This window comes from Meleagris gallopavo, chromosome 12, assembly GCF_905368555.1.
Source record: "Meleagris gallopavo chromosome 12, MGAL_WU_HG_1.1, whole genome shotgun sequence".
Lineage (NCBI taxonomy): Eukaryota > Metazoa > Chordata > Aves > Galliformes > Phasianidae > Meleagris > Meleagris gallopavo.
This window is the reverse complement of record NC_139415.1, coordinates 13,254,839-13,281,187: the sequence shown is the minus strand read 5'-3', so window position 1 is coordinate 13,281,187 and position 26,349 is coordinate 13,254,839. Positions and strand designations below refer to the sequence as shown.

The window sequence follows — 26,349 nt, the reverse complement described above, 5'->3', positions numbered from 1 at the left end:
GTCCTGAACAGATGGGCACCAAACTCCTCATGCCCTGTGAGTTCTCAAATCCTTTCATGTAGTTCACCAGGCATCCATTCTGTAACAACATTTTTCATTTCCAGGAGGCTTTTTTTCCAGTGCTGTGTGGAACAGAAGTAAGCAATCGAGTCAAGAAACAGAGACAGAGTTGTCCATAGTAATGCTGAGAGCTGCAGCCTTATGAGCCAAGGTCAGGGTGGGGAAGGGGACTTAAGAGATGCTGTCTCCTGGTCTCCTCTGTCTGCAGCACTTCCAGCTGACACTGTCCCCATAGCCCAGATCTGAAGGGGTGACCTTGTAATAAAAGACTTTTTTGCCTATGCTGAACAGCCTGACTTTGTTGGCTAATCCAATTCTTCTTTGGCTTGGGAAGCGCATTTTTTTTTCTTTGTTGTTGCTCCTGGTTCCTAAGCACGGGATCTGGAAGTTGATTGTCTATCTGTCTGCAAGCTGCACTCCTGCCCTGATATTCAAGCTGCTGGTTTGGAAACACTTCAAAAGACTTCCATTCTTCAGAGCGGCTGTCTGCACTGCTGTTGCAGGCAGTTTTTAATGTTTTCTGATTACGGTGTGGCATTTATTATTATGCCTTTTAAGAGTGCACAACTTTATTTATGCATCTTTTTATTGGAATATATAAATGAGTCTCCTTTGAGATAGCAGCTCTGTCAATCCTCGTGTAGGATTTGAGTAACGTATCACCACAGAAGAGAAAATCAGAGGAAGGCATCTGGACAGGTTCACCAGTTTGTTTTTAATAAAACATTTTATCCCTTGTTCCTTCTTAAGACAAATGCAGAGTTCTGAGCTGGGCATGCTGTCAAATCCTCAGGTCTAGCATATGGCTCATAGAGACATCTTTCTTCTGCTCTTAAACTTTCCCTCCTGTTCCCATCTTTTATTTTTCTCTCTTGCACTCATGCACTATTTATCTCCTTTCTCTCTATCTTCCCATCCCAGATTCACTCATTATCTCTTCTGATGCCAGAAGAGATGCTGTTGGTTTACCATATGCTGTTAAGAGGTGCTGGTATCACAAACACAAGTTGCCTTGGATTGCTGTAAGCCCATTGACACATCCATCAACTTGCTGCTGTTCTCAGTGAAAGCCTATCCTGCCTTCTCTTTTTTTCTGACTACTTATGTTGTTTTCTATAGGGTGTTTTGTATGTTTGAATTTGTCCTGTGCTAAAGGTAGATAATATTTTGGGGTTACTTGCTGACAACTGACTTAATACCAGCATTATAATTTACACTTTAAATCCAAGCTTAAAAAAATATATATATGCAAGGAGAGTTCACAGCTGCACTGTGTGGTGCTCTTCTTTCCTGGATACTGTATATGCGAAGTGTTTGTACAGCTTCAAAAATACGTGGAAGGGAAATAGACTTAACTAAAAAAAACTTCCCAGAGGCACCAGTGGTAGCTTATGAAATCTCTGGATGGTAAATAGCTGGAGTCAGAGAGTCTTTTCTGGAAGTTCTAGAGCTGCATCTTTACTCTGGTTTTGTACTTCTAGAGAAGTGTTGGATGTAAGATCCAGACAACTTGGGCTTCCTGCTTACACTGGTGCAGCTGGTCTTTTCCGGCCTGGCTAATTAACTTTGTCTTTGGAGAAACTGTTTATCATTCAGTTCTATTTTATGCCTGATTAAAATTAAGGCATATAGAACTACTGTGATTTCTGGGTCAGGTTTTTCAGAGCCTTTCCTCATTGGCAGCTGAGCCTCGTGATCCTGTTATAAGCAATTCAGGCTCCCTTTTCAAATTCATTACATTGTTCATCCCGTTTCTGCCAAGAGGATGTTTCAGAGCCTCATTTTCCAGTGCTTAAGACCTTTCTTCTAATTTCCAGTTGAAATTTATTCATGGCCATTTTATATTTATTTGTCCTCGTGCCAGCTTTGTTCTTCAGTTTGAGTAGTTCTCTGTCTTATGCAGTGTTTACTTCTCCCCACCCCAGTGGGAGAGATTGGAGAACAATCGAGTCACCTTTCAGCCATTATTTTGCTGAAGTAACCAAACTGCAATCTTTAAGGCTCCTGACATTTCTCTGCTACTCTATTTGTGTTCTTAGCCCTTTTCTGCATCATTCCTTTCAAGCATGGCGCACAGCTGTTTGAGTGAAACCTGAACTTAAAACCTTCATGCTTTCTTTTGCCATTGGCAGTGACTGTCTGAGACCTGATCTGTCCTTTCCACAATCGTCACCCTGTTGGGTTGCACTTGTCCTAATCCTCTAATGGGCTCATCTCTCCAGGGATCTTCCTGGTCTTGCTTCCAAATTAGGAGCCCCAGCTCATAACAACTCTTATTAAATCCTACGTGCATAACCTTGCACTTTGACTATTACACTTCATCCCACCTCTATTGCTTCAAAACTCAAAAACATCCTGTTATTCCTGAAAGATAATCCAAACTCCTGACTGTTGGTAATAGCTCCTGACTTCACACCATCAGCAGATTTTGTTGGTATACTCTGACTTTTTGTGTCGAGGTTATTAATGAAAGTATAAAATAAGATCTCAAATAAAATAAGTCTCAAAATGTATCCTTGAACTTCCACGTGTGACCTCCCTCCAGTCCAATAATTTCTCTTTCTGTACATCTCCTGCCACTGCCTCTTCAACCAGTTCCCCTCTCACCTTTGCAGTTCTTGTACTAATCCTCATCTTCTCCCACTTCTCTAATAATTTCCAGCATGGCACCATATCGAAAGCTTTATTGAAGAACAGAGAAATGAGATCTACTGTCTTTCCCTTGTCTAGAAAAATCAGTTATCCAAGAAAAACATCAAGTTAGGGTGGCTTGCTCTACTTTTTGTTAAGTCTGTTTTGCCCCTTAAACTTGTTTGATCCATTTGGCAGTTTACACTTATGTATTTAATTACTCTTTCTTTCAGTATGTACTCTAAAACAGTGCATACTGTTGAGGTCTGAACCTGCTTGTGAGTACCTACAGAGCATGTTCTGTAGGGCACACAGAACACTGTCTATCACCTGTGTCAAATTCTTTGAATTGCAGTGAATTAGGAGATAAAACGCACTACTTTGGTTCCACTCTATTTTACTGTGTATGGCATGGACTGAGATGAGGCAGTGTCTAGGCTGCTAGCATGGCAAGTGAGAAATCCAGCTAGCTACAGGACTGTCATGGTGCTCCAAAAGTAGGTGGAAGTTGAGAAAATTCATACAGTAAATGAGGTGCCTCTTCTGTATGGATCCAGAAATACTTGTGTTCTTCCTTCACTCCTTTGCTGTTCAGATGTGTGATTGATGGCCCACTAAAGCCCACAGAGACTACTGCAAAATTAGGTACATAATGTTTTCTGTTAAAAGATGCATGTAGCTTTGGGAGGAGCTCTGGACAAAATCGTAATTTGTTTAGAGCTATTTACTTTGTCCCAAGCTGGATACTTAAGAAAAAGCTAAGTGATCAGTGGATGTAGCACATCACTTTCCTGAGTGTGCAGAATGGCTGGTAGATGACAGTATTCCTCCCACCAGCTGAATGGCTGCTGTTTGGGTGGAAGTAAAATAATGAGAGCGTGACTGTGGGGTTTTAGTTGTTTATTTCTTGTTTTTTTTTTGTTGCTTTTTCCCCCTATATCTTGGAGTATTTTTTTTATGCAGATGTGTGCAGTTGGTGACTGTTTGTTGTTGTTTTTTTTAATGCTGCTGTTGAACTTTGTCAGATTCATTATGGAAGCATGATGTTAGGCAAGGACATCAACTCAACATCAACAAGAACCAGATCTTGAATCTTTCTTAGTCTCAGCCACTGCTACAACGTGCAACAGACAGCAGCTTGATGACAAAAAAAAAAAAAGTGGTAATTTTTTGCTGCAGGATGATAATTGGCTCAGTATGGAAGTTAATGTGATTTTATTTGGGGATTGGTTTCTAAAGAGATTACATTTTAAGGAACCCATGAGCATGAAGGGTTTTGCAGCTGTATTTATTCAATAAGCTGTAGGCACTTGAAACTTTGCAGCAGTAAGCCAGGTTGGTACATGGCTCTTCTTGCTCCAGCAGAACATGACTGGAAAGGGAAACCTTCTGAGTGGCTGGTAGGATGGAGCTTATACCATGTGGGGAATAAATATATCTCAGTGCAGGTTTCTCTGGCTCCCATTTAGATTGGTGCTATGCTGAGTCAGGCAAGCTGAGTTGCTTACTTGTGTATTGAATTGATGTAAAGGTTAACCAAAAAAATCACTGCTTATCTCTCTTCTCTGCTTATCTACTCTTTAAGATCTATGGGGCAAGTCTCACATCACATTAACATGTTTCTTACAAGCCCTGATCTGAGTGGGGAACCTTTATCTGCTGCTGCAGTACGAGACATAACTATAAGAAAATGAAACTCATTTTCAGTTTAAGCAGGTGGGAAGGAGGATGGAGGGGAAGTTTATTTTGGGAAGAATGGAGGAGGGAGTGGAATCCATTGGAAAATGCTGACATTCCAATTGGATGCAGAATTTATCTGCTGATGTAGATGGAAGCACTGATGTCTGGAACGGGCGTATGCTGAGTGTGATACAAAGAAATGGTTCTAGGGCAGTAGTTTGAAGACTTGCTTCATTACTCTGGGTATGCGGCTGTTTCTTTACATTTAATGGTCACTATGAATCAGTGTAACGGTAAAGCTAAAGGGCTAATGCTCGTTTAGAATAACTGAGTCAGCTGCAGAAACTGGATTCTCTGCTGGTGTAAGACATAGCAGCTCAAGCTGTCAGTTTAGACCAACTGCAAAGCCTGACCCAGAAGATCATGAAGATGAAGGTTAAAAAAATTATCAAAGAAACTGACATTTTTCCATCTTTTTTCTTTCCCCAGGGCAGCCATTGAGGCTCTGGCAGCTTTGCTGAAATCAAGTAAGTTTTTCTTCATATTATGACTTTCCTGTGCTGTGCTGCTGGATGGAATGATCCTGTTGAACCTCATTCTCCTGTAGTATCCGCTTCCCCCTAGATCCCAAAAAGCACTGCTTAATAAAAAGAGGTAGCTGCTTATGTGTCTTGTAGTGCTTTTCAGCACCTCATGGCTTTGTGGCCATGCAGATCCATGGCACATGCTGATCCCAGGAGCAAGTTGCTGAGGGAACCAAGTAAGATGCTTAGTTTGAATAATCAGGGAACAGTGGTTGTCCTGGTGCTTGGTACAGGGAAAAAAAATGGGGAAAGCTGTCCAGGCTGTGAATAATGCTCATTGCTCTGCTCTGTCATAACTGGGAAATGGCTCGAAGACCTCTCTGTCCTGTGATGTTCTTGTATTGTGAGCTAACCTGGAAACAATAGTGTTACTGGAAAAGGCTTGGAAGACTTCTGCAGTGAAAAAGGCATGACCTTATTCTCCCTTGCGATTTCATGCAGACCTAAAAGACAGGGCTGCAGCCTATGGATTGCTGGGGCATACCTAAGGCAGGTTGTGCTTGGCATCTGCACCAGCTGGCTGTGGGTGCTGGCGACATTTAACAGGGATTCTCAGTCACGGACTGTTGTGTGACTGTTCCTGAAATGAACGTGTTACCCTTTCCTGCCTTTTTCCTATCCAAAAAAACACTTACATTTTATTACTAGAACTTAATAAAGCTTTGATTAAGGAAGAGCACTCTACTATTGCAGACTATCTACTCTCCAATAAATCACAATGGCGTATTGTCCTCTCTCTCCATCCTTTTCTTCCCCTCCCCTATTCCTTTTTATAGTATTAGGAGTAATGCATTTGTGAAAATCTGTAGTCCTGAAAGCAGTGCTTAAATGAGCAGATTGCAATGGGATTGTCTCTGAGTCGCACCAGCTCAAGTGATGAATTCTGAAATGATGCTCCAGTATTAACCTTGCTGCATAGATTTAAAGGTCATGTTATTGCAACGAGGAAAGACCTTCTGCTTTGGGCACTAAATCTTAGTAAGGGGGGTTGTGGGGCTATGCCACAGCTGCTTGCAATATAAAAAGCAAAATTAGCATTTAGAATAGAAAGGAGTGCACAGAGAAACCTAGAAAAGGAACAAGAGCTGAAAGCTCATCAGGCAGCTTGAGCTTTTCTCCTGCGCTCCTGTCCTATGGCAGGCACCAGGAATGGGAAGTGAAATTCTGCTGGCCCAGGATGTTAAAAGTAGTAGTTTTCTATTTCAAGGATCGTTCTGGGTCTAGAGATGAGGATGCTATGGAGAAGTGAAGAACTAATCACCGAAGGAATTTGTAAAATGAGTTCTAAACCATGTTGTAAAAGTTTGTGCTGTGTGGGGGAATCCTTTTGTGAGCCAAGGATTTTTTTTCACCAGGTTCTCCTGGTGATTTTTTTTTTTTTTTCTTCTGGAGTGAAGTAAGTTTTAAGGATATTTACTCTTAGAATAAATTTCTTGGTGGCTCTTCTCAGCCAATCTAGGTTCTGGAGACATCTGGGCTCTTATGCTGCTTGTATTTTAAGAAGGACTAAGAGCAAAGCAGTCCTTACATTGTCACTTGGGAGGATCACTTGGGACGTGATGTACAGTAGAGCACACAGCCTGCAGGGCAGCTTTTACTCTGTTTTCTGATGTTTTCTGTAGGCTGTTGCTCAGTGGCAAGAATGTCTTTTGGTTTTTGTTTTGTCCTGAAGCTCGAGAAACTAGAAGCTCCAGGCTTCTGGTGTAGCTGCACACAGTTTAACAGGCTGTGCCTTTTGGGAGGTGTGGGTTAGGAGATGTGAGAAACATCTCTGGTTTTTCCATAGTCAACGTGGCAGGAGAAGAACTGAACTGTTTTTTGCAATTGTCAGCACAGCTTTGCTTATCACGTTAACTTATCTATGCGTATGACCTTAGAGTTCTTAGCTGAAAATCAAATCTGATGAATGTTAGAACAAGTGCACACCTATTCTTGCTGATCTCCCTGCAGGGCTATTGGATTCTTAAAAGCTTCAGTTCGAAGCAGGCACAAGGGTTATGGTTATACATGGAAGATATTGAGGTGAAACTGTCCCTCTTGCTTCCGGCAGCAAACAGCAATGTGAGAAAACCCCGCAGTTTTGAAGGGAGCAGGCAGATGGCAGTGTGTCTCCCTGATGGATTCTGAAATATCCCTCTTCATCTCAGGCTTCCTTAAGCTCTGCTTAAGACTTAGTCCTCCTGCAGAGCCAAAGCCTGGCTGGAAACTCTCTGGCCTCTGTCTCTTCCCTAACAGAAGCTGATGCAAAATACCCACTTTAACAGGTGCATAGTGCTACGTGTAAGAAAATGGTTTGGAATAAGTATCATAAGCGGAGAGAGGACGAGGAAAAGGCACTGCAAATTTACCCTTTGTCCACAACAAAGAAGAAATGCTCGCATACCCAGCACAAGACCAGAGGGATCTTGATTATCCTGTCCCCCTATGCATAAATGGATATCAGTGACAGGCACGGAGGTGCTGAATAATGTTTAGTCACTTCCAACAAAGTGCCCTATCTTTCTATCAGTAGAAGCTCAGATTACAGATAGGGAAAAGATGTTTCACGCCTGATTATCCACTCTCACTCCTGACTTCTTATCTCTTTCTAAGCAATCCAGAGTTCTTTCCTGTCCCCATGTGTTGCCCTCCTGGTTGCTGTGTGCCATGCCCACATACAGTCAACAAGTAGTTTGTAGTGAAGCCTTCCTCTGCCGTCTCTTCACCATGCTGTTTTCTCAGTGGCTGAGCTCATTATCACATTACAGTAGGCTGGATATGCTGCTTATTAAATAGATGTAATGGTGCTGTGTAACACGATAGCATCAGGAGTCTTTTCTCTTGGATACTAGTCAAGTCTTCACTGGTGCTACCTCTGTCCATCCTTCCCTCAGTTTCTAGATATTTATTACAGCATGTGAAGATACAGATAATCATAGAGAAATAGGGGTAGAGCAGAGCACAGCGTACTTCCCAGAGTCTCTTCTCCGTCCCAGGGCACACCTGCTATTTTTCCTGCCTCCTTTGGCTTTGTCCCACTTCCCTGCACATCTAAAAGCTATTACTTTGGGTTGAACTCACCCATCCAAAATAAAAAAGACAAACTGTAGTTTTTGAGATGTGGAAGAAAAAGGGATACCTGATGCAGAAGCGTGGACAGGCACGAAGTTGGTGTGATCCCTGCTGGACGTGGCACCTCGAGCCACACGATGGCGATGTGATTATAGGGAACCCCGCTCCCACCAGAGCTTAATCCAATATTTATTTTTTGGTGAGTAATTTGTTTATCAGCAGGTTATTTTAATCTCATTTTGCTTGTATTTGTTATTCCTGACTATCTGTACTTCCCAGAATTAGCAGTTTGCATGCCTTGAAGGAAATTAGCTAGAGCTGATCTCGGAGGCATTTGCTCAGCGGATATTGAAGGAAAGGGTTAGGGAAATGGGCAGAGCCCTTGTTGCAATGCTTGCCTAGTAAAATTGTAATGAGCAATTTAAAGAGACAGGTTGTGCTGACCTCCTGATCATGCCTCTTTTATCAAGACAATTCCGTGTGCGAACAGCAGTTATTGCAGATGGCCTTTCCCCTCTTTTTCTGTATCTTTACCTTCCTGCTTTTGTCGTCTTGCTCTTCTTTTCTTCCCTTATTCCCCCCAGGCTTTCATCTCTCACTTCCTGCTCTTTCTGCCTCATCTTCTGTCAACTAACCTTTATTTAACCTTTCACCCATTTTTTATTTTTTTTTTTCATCAAAGCATAAGGATTATGTCTTGTGGCTGGCAGGATAAAATAATCAGTGTCATTCTTTTCCTTTTATGCTGGCATCAAGTAGGGGCGAGTAACTGTGAGGAACAGAAAGCAGTGTTCTAGCACACATTACAGTTTGAATGGCTTGCACCCTTTATGCCTGAATTCATAATGCTTTGCAACAGATCTACTGAATTATAGGTCTTTGGTCTTGTGTCAAAGTAGACCTATGGTTAAACACAGCACAATGTCAGTGATTTGTCTCGTATTTTGCAAGATGCTTGTTCCTCACAGTCATTTTAAGACCTCATTTCCCACCTCTGGATTGAGACTCCATTATCAGTCTGGCCCCAAACCTATCATCAGAATTTGTGGGATATTGTGATCAGAGTTGAATTTTGCAAATAGCTTCATAATCATCTAAAACAAGTTCTGTGTCTGTGCTTTCTTCCTGCTTTCTTCCTGAGTTTCAGAATGCAAATAGTATTGATTCTGATTTTAAGCTTCTCTTTGAGAAGAGCTGTTTTATAAGAGAGGAAAAATGATTCAATCTCCTTTTTATTCCCTTCCCAAGACTGATGTTCATCTATAGAGATGTCCTAGGCAAAGGCACTAAGTTCTTTACAGAAAAAGGTTCGTTCAGCTCCTGGGGCATGGCAGCTTCTTGCTGTTTTGCTCCTGAGGGTGGATGTGAAGGAGTTGAATTGTCAAGAAGTTGCACTGTTCTCTGCTGATATCCTTAACAGTGATTGCTTACTGTCTGTGTCTTGGCAGTGTCTTTGTGCCTCCTGTGATGATTGGGCTTCAGAAACTTCAGTGGCCAAATTTTGGGAAGTCTTCCAAATTCTAGCATCCTTGTCTAAACTTTCAAACCACTTTGAGGAAAAAAAATCAACCTGGAAATTTCAACAAGAAGTATTTATTTTTTTAACTTTATTTTTGACTTTCTATTGGGTTACAACTCGAAGATGCTTTGAAACTGGAAAATAAAGGAGGAAAAGGAATCTTTTTGAAGATCACTTTCCTTCTGAGGTTAGTTCAAAAATTTCAGAAGGAATTGGCTTGCTTTCTTTTATATATACAAACAATGCAACAAAAGCCAATTAGTGAAGAATTGCCACCTCATGATATAGTTCATATGATTACTGCTTGACAGTCCAAAACCTGGAGCTAGAAAGACTTTCAGAGTAGAAAAAATGTGCTGTTCTTGTGCTGATGTTAAGCTCACAACATACAGTGTCTCTGCACCTAGACCAGGAACTTATCTGTGCTAGCAAGTCCTGCCTCTAGCTTTGTGTAAGTGTTAGACCTCTATCCTAAATGCTCAAATTAATACTTTGATTCTCAAGGATGCCTGTGAAGTTTATGGCACAGAATTAGTCTTCTGCCTTCCAAAATAGTTGAGTCTAATACTGACTTCTAGGTGGAACTCTATAGCCTACCACGTATGGGTTTATCCCGGAGCTGGATGGGTGACAAGATTTCTCTGAGGACAGTTCATTTCTGTAGGGCGCCCTCACGTTTATCTCCAGCAAAAAACAGTCTCACAATGTCAGAATAGAATAGATGTTTTCACTTCACTTGTATCTTTTAATTGCTAAGAGACAGTGACTGGAGAAGAGCAGGGAAGCTGAAGATTTTCTTCTTCTTTTGTTCCCTTAGGGGCCACAGGGTTAATCTAGCAGAGCGTTCTTATCTCCAAACTGTAGCAATATATGCTCGTGGCATAACGAATCAGCTGAGTGGCATCAACAAAGAGATTTAAGTAGATAGATGGAAAGATAAGTCTCTTTGTTCTGCCTGGTAAGCAGTGCATTGCTCATCATATTTCAGGTTGACTGTAATTCAGTTTTGTGATTAAAAATGCTGCATGTTTTCCAGTGGTCCTTGTGTTCTTGGCAAATGCTTCAAAGGGACTGGCATACAAGAGAGAGCCTCATAGATGCTCCCCCTTGTGCCAAAACCTCACTAGCCTTGCTAGTCTTATCTGCCAGACTCAAAACCTGGCTTTCATCTGTCTTTGACCCCCACTGCAAAATCAGAATTCTTTCACAAGTGTGGATTTCTTTGTGATGCGAGTCCCTTGCTAATTCAGATGCATTTCTCATTTGATAATGACACATATTGGCTGAGCATCCATGTCACATTCTCCTAACCAACTGAACAGATTATTCGGCTGGATATTCTGTCACTATAGCAGAGAATATTTTCATTGGTTAACAGGACTGCCCTGGAAGCCAGAAGGGGTGATAAGTTCTAAATGAATGGGGAAATAAAGAAGACATTGGGTATTCCCATATGCATGCCTAGACACTCCTGGAAGCTACCTAGAGGAGAATTTCTGTTTCAGCTGAAAACATTGGCTGCACTCAAGGAAAAGGAGAGGGACTAACAAAATAATAACAAAAAGGGTCAAAAGGCATAGAATGTTTTGCTGCTTCACCAACACAGATCATGCACACTCGCTCCAGGAGGGGTGGGTTCTTGCTGCCTACAAATCTGTGCAGTTCTGCTTATACCTGTATGATTCATTTCCACCATCTGTATTTGTGCCAATGTATAGACAGATACACATGCAGGTGCAGCCTTAGATTGAGACACCAACAGACACAGACAGGTGGGGGAGGCCTTCTTTTTCTGTTCTGCCTTCTGGAGATATTGGCATACTTCCTCCTTCGTTTATTTGATACTTTTTTTGACTGTACAACTGAAAAAATCTGGAAGAGAAAAACCAAAACACTAGAAGAAAAAAACACACAAGAGCAGAAGTGAATCAGTGGAATGAGAGAAAGAAAATGAAAGCTTTCTTTCCCTTTCAGTTAATTCTCATTGCTTTTGATGAAAGTGCTGGCCAAGTATAATCCTGCCTCTCCTATCTACTTGCAGAACTGACTATCTCAGCTTCTCTTCCCAAAGTGACTGTTCTGATCTTAAAGGAGATAAGCACAGGAGAATACATGAGGGAAACAAGTAAAAAAGCTGTCCTTCTCAGCTTTCTCTGTGCTTTTCATCCAGTAATAAGACTGAGGCATTGGGACAGCTGTCTTCTGGGCCCCATGGATTTGGGATTCAAATGTGGAAGTCTGTCTCGAAGGACTTGACTCTCCTTAGAGAGTAGTGATGCACTGCACCAGGCTGCCCAGTCAAGTGGTGGAGTCACCATCACTGGAGGCTTTTAAGGAGAGGGCAGATGTAGTACTTAGGGACGTGGTTTAGTGGGCTGTGTTGGTGGTAGGTAGGCAGTTGGACTAGATGATCCTTTCCAACCTTAATGTTTCTACAAAAGCCTCATGAACACATCTGATAAGAATTCTATTTAATTAACTTCCCCAAGCAGCTCCTGCAGTGCTTTCCAGGCATTTCCTTCACCCTACTGACAATGACACAGAAAGCTTGGACTTCAAGGAGTGAATGCTAGGGGCTGTAAATCCTTACTTCTAGTCCAATTTCATCTGCCTCTGAATAGTTAAGGGAGGCTCTGAGCCTGATCCAAATTGTCCCTATCTTACACTGCCTGACTCTTCTTGTCATGTTTTATACACTTATTGACTTTTACAGAGCTCTCTGAGTAATTCTTCAAGGAAGATTGACTGATTTAAGGGGTAAGTCATCCTGCAGGTTAGTAAACATGACAGCTAGTTGAGGATTAGCAGGAAATCATGAATAAAGTAATTGATAAAGGATTCTCAAGCAATTAAAGTTTTCGAGCAGGGAGTCAAAAAAAGAAAAAGAAAAAAAAAAAAGGAGAGAAGAACAGAGTGAAGGTCAAAGGAGAAAGTTAAGCTAGAAGTCTGACAACCATGAAGCCCCAGAATACAAGCTGAACTGGTAGAGATAGTATGAGAAGGTTAAAAAGGGGAAAAAAGGCTGCACAGAGATGCAAACCACAGTGTAGGTGTCTGGGCACAGCTGTGCATAAGGTATAAGAATGGAATGCCAGCCTGACGTGCAGGCAGTGCAGAGGCATCAACAGAGTTGTGTGAAGATGCAAATCAGGATTAAAATGAGGGATTTTTCTGCTGGGACGCTGTCACCTGCCCTATGATGTCAGTGGTAGAGAAATCTGCAGGGCAAGGCCAAGTAGCTGCAGAGCTACCCTCCAATCGTTTCTCTGGGAAAGAGTTTGCTGATATACTGTAGAGAGCAAACTGAGATGACTGCAGGTAACTTCCTTCCCCTTCTCAAAATCTTTATCTGTTACATCACTGGGATTCAGGTTAGCTGTGTGCTAGCTTCTCTCTTTATGGCTTCCTTGCTACTGATTTTCTTCATCCAGCATCTTTATCCCTTTTTACTCTCTCTTCTCCTGCCCTGTGAATCCTTGCTGATTAATGTTCCAGGTGTGAAAGGTTCTGGCACTCTTTTTAGTGGACTGGAAATGAATTGGAGCCTACTAGCTCTGGAGAATCCATACCAAGAGCCATCTGTTGTGAGCTGAAAACTCTGATCGGTATTCAAGGAGTTGAGCTCCAGTCTCACATATGCTACCTGGTCCCTTGGTTGATTGGCGAGCTCCTGACAGCTTCTAATGTGTTATCACAGTCAGAAATGTCAAGACCAGTTGGGAAAGTGTGTTTAGGCAGGGTTAGTTTGAAGGGAGGGAGCCTAGAATCTGGTATGGTTTCATATTTGTCCTGTGAGGCAGGGCACGGAGCACAGTTGGCGAAGGGCTGTGCTGCAAAATGGTCATATGGAAGAATTCACTTTTTATCACCAAGTTTTCTGATCTTCTTTGTTGAGTTCTGTATCCTAGAGCCACATGGTTAAGAGAGCATCACATCTTTCCTTTTATATTTTTTTATAAAACTAGCTTTTATTTTTGAAAGCATCTTTTGAGCTTTGTTGTAAAACCTTCAAAAATGATCTGAACATTCCCTTTAATTTTTTTTCAAAACCAGAAAGCAGCAGAAGAGAGCCCAAAATGCTGTTCATGTTGGTATTTTATTAGTTTTCATATACCTGGGGTTTTATTTTGTCTCATGATGTTAGGAGACAGGCTATGATTTTCCAGAATAATTTGATACGTGGCTTTCATTATAGAGGTATAAGTGGGAATGTATTTAGAAGTTAACAGTTGACAGGATTGTGCAGCTACAAGGTTTGTGTGTTTGTTGATCTCAGCAAGGTGTTCTGTCAGGACTAAAATACATACACTCTGTGTGAAGAGCGTGTGACCTGCTGTCAGCTAATCTTATTGTTTGGCTTTTCTCATTCCTCAGGAGTTCCTTTAGTTTCAGGGACGCTTACAGTGCTGTGATCTGGATTAGGTTTGTTAGCACTTGGAAGGAGATAAGGGCTCTGTGCCTACCCCAGCTTTGGTTTGCTTAAAGAAAGCCTTCGTTCTTTTAGTCTTCTGACCAACTGTATCCACTTAGATGTGAGGCATTTTTTTGTAATTCCAAGAACCTAGCTCATATTTAACAAATAATGTCTTGAACTGCAACAGCAACAAAAGATTTAGCTTTGTCCATGAGATGAGGAAGAGGTGTTAAAGTCTGAGTTTATAAGCACTGCATAGCTGTGTGGCTGTCAAATAGAATGAGCAGCTGAAAGAGTTTAATTCATCCTTTTCTCTTTCATTTCAGAATCTAACAGCCGACAAGCAGTGAACAGAGGTTATCTGGGTGGATTGCTGAGACTCTATCAAGACTGGCATCACAATGATGTCTCCAACAACTACATTTATATTCGTAGAGGTCTCCTGCTCTGCCTAAAGCACATCACCAACATCCAGCTGGGCAGGGAGACTTTCCTTGGTTCTCGAGGTATGGAGATTCTCTTCACAAGTGTGCAGGTAAATGGTGCTTCTGTGCTTTAGTGAAATGGATTGGTAGTTAGCTGTCTCTCAGTGGTAGTTAGCACTGCATCCTCTCTCTCAGTGTAAACATGTCTTGAAATCTAGATGTTACATCTGCAAGAAGTTCTGTCATGAGTGAAAAATGATAATGTCAAAATAAAAATTATTGATAATTTTCAGTCCAATGAAAATGTTCCCGTTTAAAACTAATATTAATCCCCACCGAGCCTCATAGGAGTTATAGTCCAGGATTTTTAATGTTTATTTTTTCTCTTCCATCATATTCAATTCTCTGCTTAGACATTCTCTCCCAAAGTGCACTGCAGAGTTTCCACAGAAGAGTTAAGGTGTTTCATGACATGGTTTCTTTCAGGTATCCTAGGTTTCTATCAGATGGATAATTCCACTAAATCACTTTTCTACCAAAAAGTGTTGATTTAGCCAGGCTTTTGTTGAGACAAACATCAATTACTTGCTTCTCAGTAGGCCCAATTTTAACCTTGTGAAACGTTAATGTAATTCTGTCAAAAAAAAAGATGATGGTCCTGAAGATGGGAACCCTGTAAGATGTAGAAAGGGCTGGTATAGAACAGTAATATTTTCCTCTCTGTCTCTTGCCTGCATGCTTCCTTTAGAGAAGCCTTCAGTTCTTGACACGTGCAATTCCACAAGGGGTATTTCTACTGTAATTCTCAATGGTTGATGCATTAACTGATTCCGGAACCATCATATACAGGATGAACACCTATCTGCTTTTCCTCTATCTAATACACTGGACTGTAAGGCAATATATCTGCTGCTTCACTGTTTCCGTCGCTATCATGAATGATTCTCTTGTTAGAAAGATATTTCTAACAGCAGTAGGAGATAGAATGACAGAAGTTTGGTTTTGTTTTGTTTTTTTTCCTCCTCCCCCCATGCCTTCCCTTCAGACGGGATGAGGTGGCCACAGCTAGCGGAGCTTTCAGGGAGAATCAGCTCTTTATTGCCAACACCCTGATGTGCAGAAAATTGACTAGGGACTGTGGTAACAGCTGCTTGGGGGGTAGATGTCAGCTTATTCTCTCTCAGGTGCCTTCTACGGCCCATGTTTTTTTCTGAGCTAACATCTCCTGATAGCTCAGCCTAGGAGCAACACCATGAAAAGTGCAAACCTGGGGTCACCTTGGGTGAATAAACAGGAAATGACACACTAAGTATGCAGTGAGCATTGAGAAGGCTAATCTGTCCAAAGGTTAGAAGTGGAGTGGAAATGACAGCTTCGGGGGCCTCTAGTTTATTCTCTTCTGCTCTACGCTACTTAGGTTGATTTTGGAAGGGGAATTACCAGAGTTAATAGGCTCAAAGCTCAACATTTGCTCACTATCTTCTTTGTTGTACTGTCAGTCTCTCCACAAGATGTGGAGCAGTAGGTGTCTGGCAGCCCTCTAAGATCTCACTCTTCTCAGATCTGACCGAATGTGGAGACTACTGCTGCCACTGATAGTTTATCAACATCTTCATAGATGATGAAATAGAAAAAGATAGTGGAGAGAAAATGGGAAGTTCATCCTTCTAAGAGGAACTGCAGATTTCGGAGAGAAAGAGGGCAAGACAGTTCCTGCTTGGGAAAGCAGTGGTTCTTTATGCAGACAACGTTGTAATGCCTTTAGGAGTGTGCTGGCTGTGGTGTTTAGTCTTGAGCAAATTGACCAACTAATGTGATTTTAAAGGTGTTACGGGCTGGCTAGAAAAGTTCTGCTGAGACACTTTTTCCCCCTTGATCTATTGAAGTCAAAAGAGCTCTGCTGGGATGGATTTGTTATGACAAACCCCCGTGAAGCCCCCATTCACAGGGCAGGTTTTCAACTGAACCCTCTCCAACTGCTCATGGTATGGACTGTCAGACAGCTGAAGTGCCTGGGCTTACGTGGGTATCCAGAATACCAGAGCTTATACCTTTACAGCCTTTAAGCTTATGACTTTTCAGAAAGAGCCTGTTGTTCTAAGACAGTTTCCTTACACTGACTGGGACAAAGTGCAACTTGGTTTGTGGAGAACTCGGAGAAAAAAATTGAGTTCCACTCCTACCTGGAATGAAAAATAATTTTAGACCATAAAATCATTTGTGAAAATGAAACGCTTCCTACTTCCATTTCTTTTTCCAAGCCTTGCTTAGATTGCAGCGGCAGTTAAATAGTTTCTTCACATCAGCAACCGTCTGGCTTTGTGCATGCAGTGACTGACAGCTGCCTACTCTGAGACAAGAAGACTGGTTTGTGTCTGCTTTAGGAAAGACCATAGTATAGGGCATTCTTTTGCTATTATATCATCTGCCCATGTGATTTCTTAAGCTCATCTGGTATATAGAGTCTATTCTAAGTTAATGTTATTCTATATTCCCCTCTATGTTTCCTATTAGTATAATTATCTTTTACCTTGGTGTAATATCTAAGCCTTTCTTTAATATCTTGGTAAGACTGCTATAGATTTTAAGGAAAAAAGCTTGACTACAGAAACCCAAAGCAGATCCCCTGAATTCAGGTTAGCTGTTCATGGAGTTTTTGGGCTAAGGAATCATTCTGCTCCCTCATTCACTGCAAAATAAATAGGATAGTTCACACGCAAACAAAAAAATCAGTCACCTGTAAACCATGTGATGTTGGAACTTCAAAGCAATTTATGAACAGTAATGAAAGTAGTCCAAAATATTCAATTTTTTATCTGAAGACTTGTTAACATCTGTAAGTTAATTTTCTGTGAAGAAAAACACTACTTTCAAATAATGTTCTTGAATAATTCCTCTTGTGGAAATTGTCAGTATGAAAATGCCCTGCTCTTGACTGGCTCAGTTCATGTTGAAATGAATTAAGATGGCTGTAGCCGAGCGCTCACTGTGTTCTGGTAAACACAGAACAGTTTTCCTCAGTAAATGGTAGCATGTAAACTATACAGTATAGTAAATTATAGTCAAGACTGTTCTGTCCCCACATGCAAACTTTGCTTTATCTTTTCTTCAATAACGAGTGAACTTAAGGCATCCAAATACCATATGAGTGGGTGAACTTGAAATAGAAATCAGTTTCCTTGGCTTTTGCTCTAACTGCTGTAGAATTTCCTTGGAGATGCTTTCAAAATTGTTTTTTCTCACCCTTGTTTGTGACAGCCAGAGATCCAGAAATACATATTAAGATTCTTGTAGCGAGTCCTGTAAGCATGTCAGCTTTAGATGATTTTTCTAGTCTCCCTACAGGAATCCTAGTTAATCCCACTGAATCTTATAATGCTGTTCAATCATACATGAGAAAACAGACTAAAATCCTGTACAACAACAACAAAAAAATAAAGAAAAAAAATCAACCCAGCCATTTTTCTGTTCTTGCTTATTAAAAAGGGCTTTATGTTCTTCTGACCTCTTACTGCATCTGCTGAATTCTTGTCCAGCCAGCATCCTAACTATGTCTTAACTATAGACTGTAAGACAGTAGCACTGAGCACCATTTTATCTGTACTGAAGAGAGACCAAAGTTTTTAGATATTAGAACTTATTTTAATATCCCTCTTTCGACATACAGCACATTCCTGCTGTTTGAATTGCATTCCTGTTCTGATGGGCTAAACCTTAGTCCCAAATCACTAAAGATATCAGCTTGGTGGTAAGCATGGTACAACTTATAACCTTAGGAAGGATGCTGCATAGATTAGTCAGTCTGGTGAAGGCTGTGGATGGATACAATATATACATGGTATTTGGGGAAATGTGAAGATTTTGGAAAATAAGGTGGTTTGGTTTTGTGAACATTGCATGTGTTTAAGCAATGTGCCTTTGGGCAACAGCATTAATAAGTTATCTAAACTGCCTGTCTGTTACATTAAAGATGCACATGTTCCCCTCTGGTAGGTTCTTGTTACAATAAAAATAAGGTGTCCAGTAGGAAATTCATGCATGATCCTGGTTCACAAGCAGTAAGGAAAGGCATAAAATAGAGACCAAGGCTCTCATAGCTCCTTATGTTTCTGTTTTCTACATTGGATTGTAAGAGTAGATTTAAGATTCTGAAGGAATTCAGTATTTTGGGCTAGGTGATACATGGTGTTCTTTCAGGCTATTTGGTCCAATGTTTAACCATATAGAAGAGAGTACAGCAAGTGTTCTCATTTAGAGATGAATGAGTTCAGATGGTGCAGCTGTCCTGGCTTACCCGTGTTAGTTCTGACGTAGTAGCTCTGGAGATAGCAATAATAAGGATACAGAAACACAGATTTTGTCGTGAATTGACAGTCAGAATTTAGGATCTCTGCATGAAGGAATTTATCTCTTCAGTGCTACTGTTTATACTCTCTAATGGATGCAGTATGCTGTGACTCGAATGTTGAAGAGTAGAGAGGGTCTTTTAAATGAGAATAGAAATTCCCTGGGAACCTGTATTTCTGTAGAAATAGACTCCAGAACTTAATTTTTTTATTATTTTATTATTTTAATTTTTTTGTAAACAGGGGAAAAAACCCTACATGATAGTAATGGTTTGATGTTGCAATCAGAAGAACATTTCTAGGAGATCACATGCAGTAGGCAGGGCAATTGTAAGAGACACCGTCTTAATATTGTTGTTCTTTTGTTCTTAGGACTGTTTATCTTGCAAGAATCTGGATCCAATTGTAACCACTGTGACTCAGATTCTACGAAAGTGCTATCCCAAGGAGCCTCTGCCTCTGGTGACAGTGAGAAGTTCCTATTCCTTCCCTCTTCCTGGGAACGTCAAGACTGAGCGTCCGTGTATGGGATCTGAAGGTAAATTGCTGAAGGGTGAGTTTGGTAGGAGGAAATGGAGCATGATGTGAGAATTAAGTGTAGTGTCTGGGGAAGGGAGTCTTATCTGCCTTATCCTGAGGTTTGTAGTTAAAATTAGCCTGCATTACAGTGATACTCATTAGGGATAGAACCACCCCCACATCTTCTTGACGCTTGGAGGTTTTCTTTGGAGAATAAATGAGAAAAGATTAAAATAAATGGTGGGAATAGTATAAGTAAATAAACCCATCTGTGATTCAAAAAGTAATGGAACAGAATGAACGTGGCAGAGGCTGGGAGTGCCACAGTTCCATGACAGCAAGAGAGATGGAGGCAACTGCTTGTGCATGGCTGTGGGGATAACACTGCCTTCGGTGTTATTTTGGGACATATTATTCTTTCTCCTTTCTAAAATAAAAGTAGATAGCGGGCAAATTACATGAGTAAATGATGTATCTCGGCACTTGCTGGACGTAAGAACTCGGGCACAGGCAGAACAACCACTCCACAGAAACAAAGAAACAGTAAACTCTGTGATATGCACAAGCAATTTCTCTGTTGCTTTCAGTTGCACGTGGAAGATACTCAGATATTGTAATGATGATAGCAGTAAAATACCCTAATCTAGATAATATAGATTAAGAGCATCCTGTAATGTCATTGCAGCCAAGCAGAAAATCTCTATGGCTTTGTAATAAGAGTTGGATCCGTATCATGGTGATATTTGTCATGGTTTTGAAAGGCAGTGCTTGATTCCAAGTGAACAGAGCTTTAAAAACTGTGAGAATTAGTGCCAAATGCATTTATACCAGATTAAGAAATGGGATCTGCTTTAATCAGGATTGTGTTGGTTGGAAGGCATGTGTGCCGCACATGAGATGGCACGTATTGCTGTGGAGGGCCTGAGAGGGATATTAGATTGAATGCATTTGCCTGTATCTCTCTTCTGCAGATGATAATGAAAGTGATAGTGAGGAAGACATGGAGAAAGACCTGAATAAAGATGATGTGGAGGGCAAAGAGGAAGTAAGTATGTAAATGACAGTTTATTTATCATCCATACACTGGAAAATAAACTATTGTCCATTTTGACATCCTGATAAATTGTCTAAACAGACAATGTAGATATATGTGCTCCACATGGGTATGTTATATGAATAATAAAATAATAAAATGATAATTGAAAGATGGAAAAAGAAAGGACTGTCTTTCAGTGAAGAGTCCCCTGCATTTATCCTATTAATTACCAGGCTTATCACCTAGGCAAGCCTAACCCTCCTTTTCTTCCCGTATCGGAGCACAGTTGGGCTATACACCTATCATAAGAAAAAGCTATAGGTGAGGCGTTTGAATCTAGATACCTTCATTATCTGCTGCTGCACACAAGTAACAAGGTGTAATATTCAATACCTCTGGTTTCTCCCTTTGCACTCTCTCTCTGCCATGACCTAATTGGCAAAACAGACGAAAGAAAACTAGCCAGCAGCTGAAGATGATTGTACAAACTTTTGTTTTGAAGGCACATACAAGCTTATACACAAGTGTGAAGTATTATATTCCAGGGAAAGTGTTTTGGTTTGGGAAGAAACGAAGTTGCAAACATAGACTACTTAGATATGATTGAGACTTCTGTGGAAGGTCCATTTCATTTGTTGCCCTGTTTTTCTCCAACCTATTAATTTGATTTGTCACACGATATAAAAAAGGAAGTATAAAAACTAACAAAACAACAATGAAAACCCTACCAGTAGCTCGGCATCCTAACTTGGCCCTATATGTATGTTTTGTTTCTCTTTTAGAGCTCATCAAGATGCTTATTAGGAATGAGGCTCACTGAGAATTTATCTCCTTCTTTAATTAGTTCAGAAACAGATCCTATGTGTTCCATTTCATTATTCATATGTATTTACCAAGCAGAAGTGAGCATTTCTTTGGTGGTTTTTGCCTAAGAGTTTGCTCTGAATATGAGTTTTAAATACTATCTGTTTGGTATGTTGGTTGTGTATCTCCCATGATGAAACAGGGAATAAGTAATGAACTTTCAGTGTACCTTTCTCAGTGAGATAACTTTTGAACCAAAACTTCATTTTGGTTCTGAAATCTGATATAGAGAGTTGCACATAGATGCATGGTTGCTTTTAAACATGAAAGATGCAGATATAATTCTTATCCCTACTTCAGTGATAACTATCTAAAAGTTTGTTTTGTTGGGTTTTTTTGTTTTGTTTGGTTGTTTTTTTTGGTTAGGGATAAAGTACAGAATATTGATTGGGAAAGAGTTTAAAAGCTATGTATCAACAATGTCGAGGGAGAAATGTAAAATATGAGCAATTGATTCCTGCAAACTCTGATGCTGAGTTGGGCCATTCTGTTTAATTAGAGATGTCATTTGGTTGACTAAATCAAAGGTAGAACTGTCAAGCTTTCCAGTTTTGCCGGTAGCTTGTGAGGCTATTTTTCTTTGATGTATTATTGGGATTTTCTTGGTAAATACGCTTTTTTAAAATAATATTGTTTCTTTGAATCAAAATATTACCAACTGTGTCTGGAGAACATATACCTATTGGTTTGCACAAGATAAGGGAAATTGTTGATGTGCTTTGAAACAACTAGTAGCTGTTGATGTCCCTTATTACGGATCCTCTCAAGCTGACATGCTTATAAATAGGTTCTAGTATAAGCAAGTAGGTCTAGATACTTTTTTAACTGAGTTTTTTCACAGTATTTCCAGGTATGTTCCTAGACAGCAAAATTCCAAATTTCCCTTTTTCACAACCTAGTCTCTCTTTTTGTGCCTCTATTTTCCATTATATTAATTGAGTTTATGAGTTCTCATGAGTTTGGGGGAAGCAATTGCGGGATTCAGTATGATAATGGAAACAAAGAATGTTATGCAGAATATTACTTTTACAGTCATGTATAAGTACATATAGGTCATGCTAAATATGCACATATTTTTCTATCTCTGTTTTTGTAGGATTATGACTTGGAGACAGATGTAAACAAATTGAGGTCAAGGCCAGGGCTTGACCGGCCAGAGGAAGAGCTTGGGCAATATGAAGCTATGTGTCCAGAACTTTCCCATGATTTTCAGGTAGAGTCATGGCAGGACTTCCTTTATTTGTGAATATTCCTGAAGTTAAGGATTACTTGAAAAGGAGTAATGACAATAGATAACCAGGCAAGACTGTTGCAAAAGCAAACCTAGGTGTCTTATAGGGCTGGAAAAACAAAGATTAAGACCTTTTGCTGTAGTCTATTGTCCTGAATCAAGAATAATAGAAAGAGAATGATGATGTTTGATGCACATTTGGCTGGCTATGGATTAACTAAATGCTACTGAATCAATTGCCACATGAGAAATCTGTCAGATAATAATTTGTATCCTTGCTGGCAATTTCAACATCAATATCAAGATTAGAATGAGATGTGGAAAATAAATCCTGTCAACTAGTGGTTTGAAAGAAGTGATGGAGTAGATTGCACTACCACTGAAATGCACTATTCAAATTACTCTGTTGCAATTTGGGGCAAGAAAATGAGGAGTATTGCACTTGTGACATGTCTCAGAGTGAATTTAGGAAAGCTGAAAGCTGTGTTTCAAATATGAACATGGAAAAAAGACCATTGGATGAATGTATCTCCTATACGTACAGTGCTGTCAGGTTTATCGTGTCCATATTAATTAAATGGGATTAAATTATACTTTTGCATGAAGACAGGGGTGGAGTTTTTAATGATAGATTGATCTCCTTTCACCTGCTATAACATTAATTTAAAAAAAAAAAAAAGCCTTGTGAATTATCTTTATCAAATTGATGATATTTAATGATATTTATTTAACAAATTTATGATAACGGTGGGTTTTGATCAGATATTACTCCATCTGATCTTTTTTATTTTTGGAGGACTACAATTGAAACAACTTTGTGGATAAAGGAATTTTGGTAGGTAGTTCTACTTTGGCTGTCTTGTTGGATGAGTTATTTTATTATTTTGGAAGATCTAGAAATATTTTCTCTTTATTCCTTGCAAGATTTTCTCTGGAGGGAGGCATGATGTGTCCTAAAATTTCTTTTAATTTCTTCTGCTTTTTAAATTTAAAGGAGCTTGATTCAGAGTCCGAAGAAGAGAAGAAGTCAGAAGACAGGAGTGCGAATCTTCCTTCCACTTCATCTCATTTCATTCCAAGTGGTAATTCTGTGGAAGATCCAAACCATAGATGGAGGAACCAAAGTGGCACAGAGGCAGGATCAGATCCACAGGAGAAGGATTTCAAAGCTTCACTGCAGAGTTCAATAAAGAAGGAGAAATGCTCAAGGAGCCTTATCAGTGAAAAGAGAGAGATTGTAGAAGCAGTCCAAAATGCAAACTCCTATGAAGAAGACCCAGCCAAGAGTCACACATTTTCTCCATGTCCCCTCCCAAAAGAGGCTCCTTGGTACAAGAAAATATTTAACCCTGAGTGTGAGGCTTCAATTGATCCTAGTTCTGGAGTCGGATCAGAGACCACAGAAATAATGACAGACCTTCTGGAGGAACACCAAGGGAATATTCCATTCCACAGCCCTCACTTCTACATAGCCAGGGCCAAATGTACCAAGTCCATACCAGCCTACAGAGATTTGGCATTCCCTGATTTCTGGGGCCACCAGCCTCCTCCTCATGGCACGCCCATGTTGGATCGGCACTATGGAGTTCAAAGGTGATTGTGCTTTAATATGATGAGGTTCTGACTGTCACATCTCTGAGTTACCTAGGAAGTTATAGAAAAAATGTTGGACTGTTTGCCACAAGAAGGAAGGCTGCAAATCAGGATATTTTTATTTAGGTTTTACATCTGATTGGATTGGGAACAGGATTAGAAACCAACAGGCCTGTTTCTGATATTGACATCCCGTGTGTCAGTGGAGGAATGGTGAATTTGCCTATGCATTGCTTTCTTTGTTTGGTAGAGAAAGGTGGCGGAGGCCATGCTGGACTGAGATTTTTATGGCTTCTGTGAGTCTATAAACACTCACCTATTTCATATTCTAAACTGCTATTGATTAATCTAGCTATTGATAAATATATCAGTAGCAGTATAGCTATGTATGCAGTGAGACCCAGAGCTGGTCAGAGCACTGAGAAACATCTGTGAGTGCCTTTTCTTTAAAGTAGATAGACCAAGACACAGAGTTAGGGTATGCAACATGATGAAAGAATGAAAATGAGTCTTCCCTTTGGCACATAGCTAGAAGTTTCTGTTCTCTTGTCATTTCAAGTGTACAGTGGAAGGGAAAGCTGTATTTTAATGCTGTTTTGGGAGAGGAAATTCTCTTTGTAACCACTGTTGTTTCTGTTCCATCGGTGACTGTGTGCAATGAGTTTGTGTTTTGTTTTAGTGACATAGGAGTTTATAACCAAACAACAAAGAGGTTGAATATACAGGACTCTGAGCTAAACTTTAAAGGTGATGAACACTAACCAAATGGAGTTTGTGAAGAAGCACTATTTTCTGACATCTAGAGGGAATTCTTTCTGTAGCAAACACAAAAGCTAAAAGTCTTATTTAGAGGCAAATTCATGATCCCATCTTCTTCCACTGTTGCTCTAAGGGCTTTGCTTTTGTGATTGTAATAATGTGTAACTGTACAGCTAAAATGGGAATAATCATATTATGCTTCAGGGCATAACATGATTGCTGCAAAGGTCAGGAAGTAAATCTGACATTCCACATTTGATCTTCTTTTGGGATCAGAGAACCTCAGTTTAATAATGAGTAGAAATTAGACTGATTTGGAGTGAAGATTCACTGGGAGACAGATGAGTGAGTCTGAAAGTTATGACATATTTTCCTATAGGGGCAACACTAGCCAGTTGGAGGATTGAGATTGACTGGAAAGAAACCAGGGATAAAACAGACTGGATAGAATACTGCAAAGAGTAAAAATTGTGTAGAATAAGTTGTTTCAAGGCAACTTGTGGTAATGGAAATGGAGTATAAGCTTTCTCATGGTTAAGTAAATAGGTAAATACAGGTGAAGTTCATGTGGAATTAGCTGAACTCATCTTTCTTACCAGTCCTTCAAAAGAATTTTTAAAGCCTTTTCACATTTCTTCTAGATTACCTTTACTGAGACTTCTCACAGTGTCATGACAATTTGTTGTTTTTTTTTTTCTCCTTTTTTTTGTTAGGGACAAAGTACTCGATGATGTTCGTCGCTTAATCCAGCCTGGTGATTTGATTGGAAGAACTGTTTTTGATTTAGATGAGCCCAGGTGGGTAAACTAAATGCAGGGTATTGTAACTAGTGGCATTGTCAGTGCTGCTAGTGAGCTCTGTTTACTTGGTTAACCTCAGAAAAAGATATGCAAGAAGTGATGGAGGAGGCAAGGCCCAACAGGAAAAGTTTACTGCAGGAGTAGATTCCTGGCATGTGGCTCTGGGGAAAGGATTTGCTTTGAAACTGACTGCAGTTTTGTCTGATTTGTGGCCTTCTCATCTGCCCTGTACTATCACTGACAATAATGGAAAGATTGTATTGAGTTGGCTTGTGTAATTAATGAACTAATGGGAATAAGTCAGGGATGAAAGTAACTAGAATGAAGAGAGCAATAAGAATTGGGACAAAAGTGATTGCTGGGAAAGAAAAAGAAGATGAAATTTAGAATCATTAAGCAAGAGTCAAGAAGGATGCTGGAAGAGAGATTATGGATTTGCTAATCTTTTGCTACTTCTCAGGGTCTTGCTTATGAAAAGTTTATGAAAACCTGCATTATATACAAAAGGTGCTGGGGTGGACTTGTCTTTGAAGCAACCTGCTTATTTGGTATCTTTGCTTTGATTTCCTGCTGCAGTCACTCAAGCCCAGGTGCTCCATGCTGTCTGACATTCTTCTCCAAGTTTGAATCGGGTAACCTTCGCAAAGCCATCCAAGTGCGTGAGTAAGTATTCCTGCAGTGGCTGTGTCCCAGCCAGACTCTGTACTCTGTTCACTATATGACATGCTGGGGTTCTGCTGGGTTCTGAAAGCATCAGCCAGGGCAGCAAGTTTTATGATGCAGAGCTTACGATGCCTGCCAATATTTAGATGTCCTGAAAGAATCAGGAGTGAGAAA

The 26,349-nt window shown here is 40.3% G+C and overlaps 1 protein-coding gene across 14 annotated transcripts in view; it reads left to right on the top strand.

Annotated features, from left to right (window-relative positions):
- The window catches only part of AGBL1 (AGBL carboxypeptidase 1), a 489,849-nt gene that overhangs the window by 38,876 nt on the left and 424,624 nt on the right, over positions 1-26,349 (top strand). For 13 of the 14 annotated variants that reach the window (XR_014885983.1, XR_014885981.1, XR_014885977.1 and 10 more), the window contains 8 exons: positions 4,861-4,898; positions 14,266-14,474; positions 19,083-19,263; positions 20,201-20,274; positions 22,226-22,342; positions 23,355-23,953; positions 25,426-25,509; positions 26,089-26,175. Coding sequence is in view for 2 of the 14 variants with exons in the window: in XM_010717491.4 (XP_010715793.1) it covers positions 4,861-4,898; positions 14,266-14,474; positions 19,083-19,263; positions 20,201-20,274; positions 22,226-22,342; positions 23,355-23,953; positions 25,426-25,509; positions 26,089-26,175 (1,389 nt within the window). In the remaining 12 variants the exon portion in view is untranslated. The remainder of the gene's footprint in view (positions 1-4,860; positions 4,899-14,265; positions 14,475-19,082; positions 19,264-20,200; positions 20,275-22,225; positions 22,343-23,354; positions 23,954-25,425; positions 25,510-26,088; positions 26,176-26,349) is intronic. The other variant, XM_010717493.4, reaches the window with a different exon arrangement.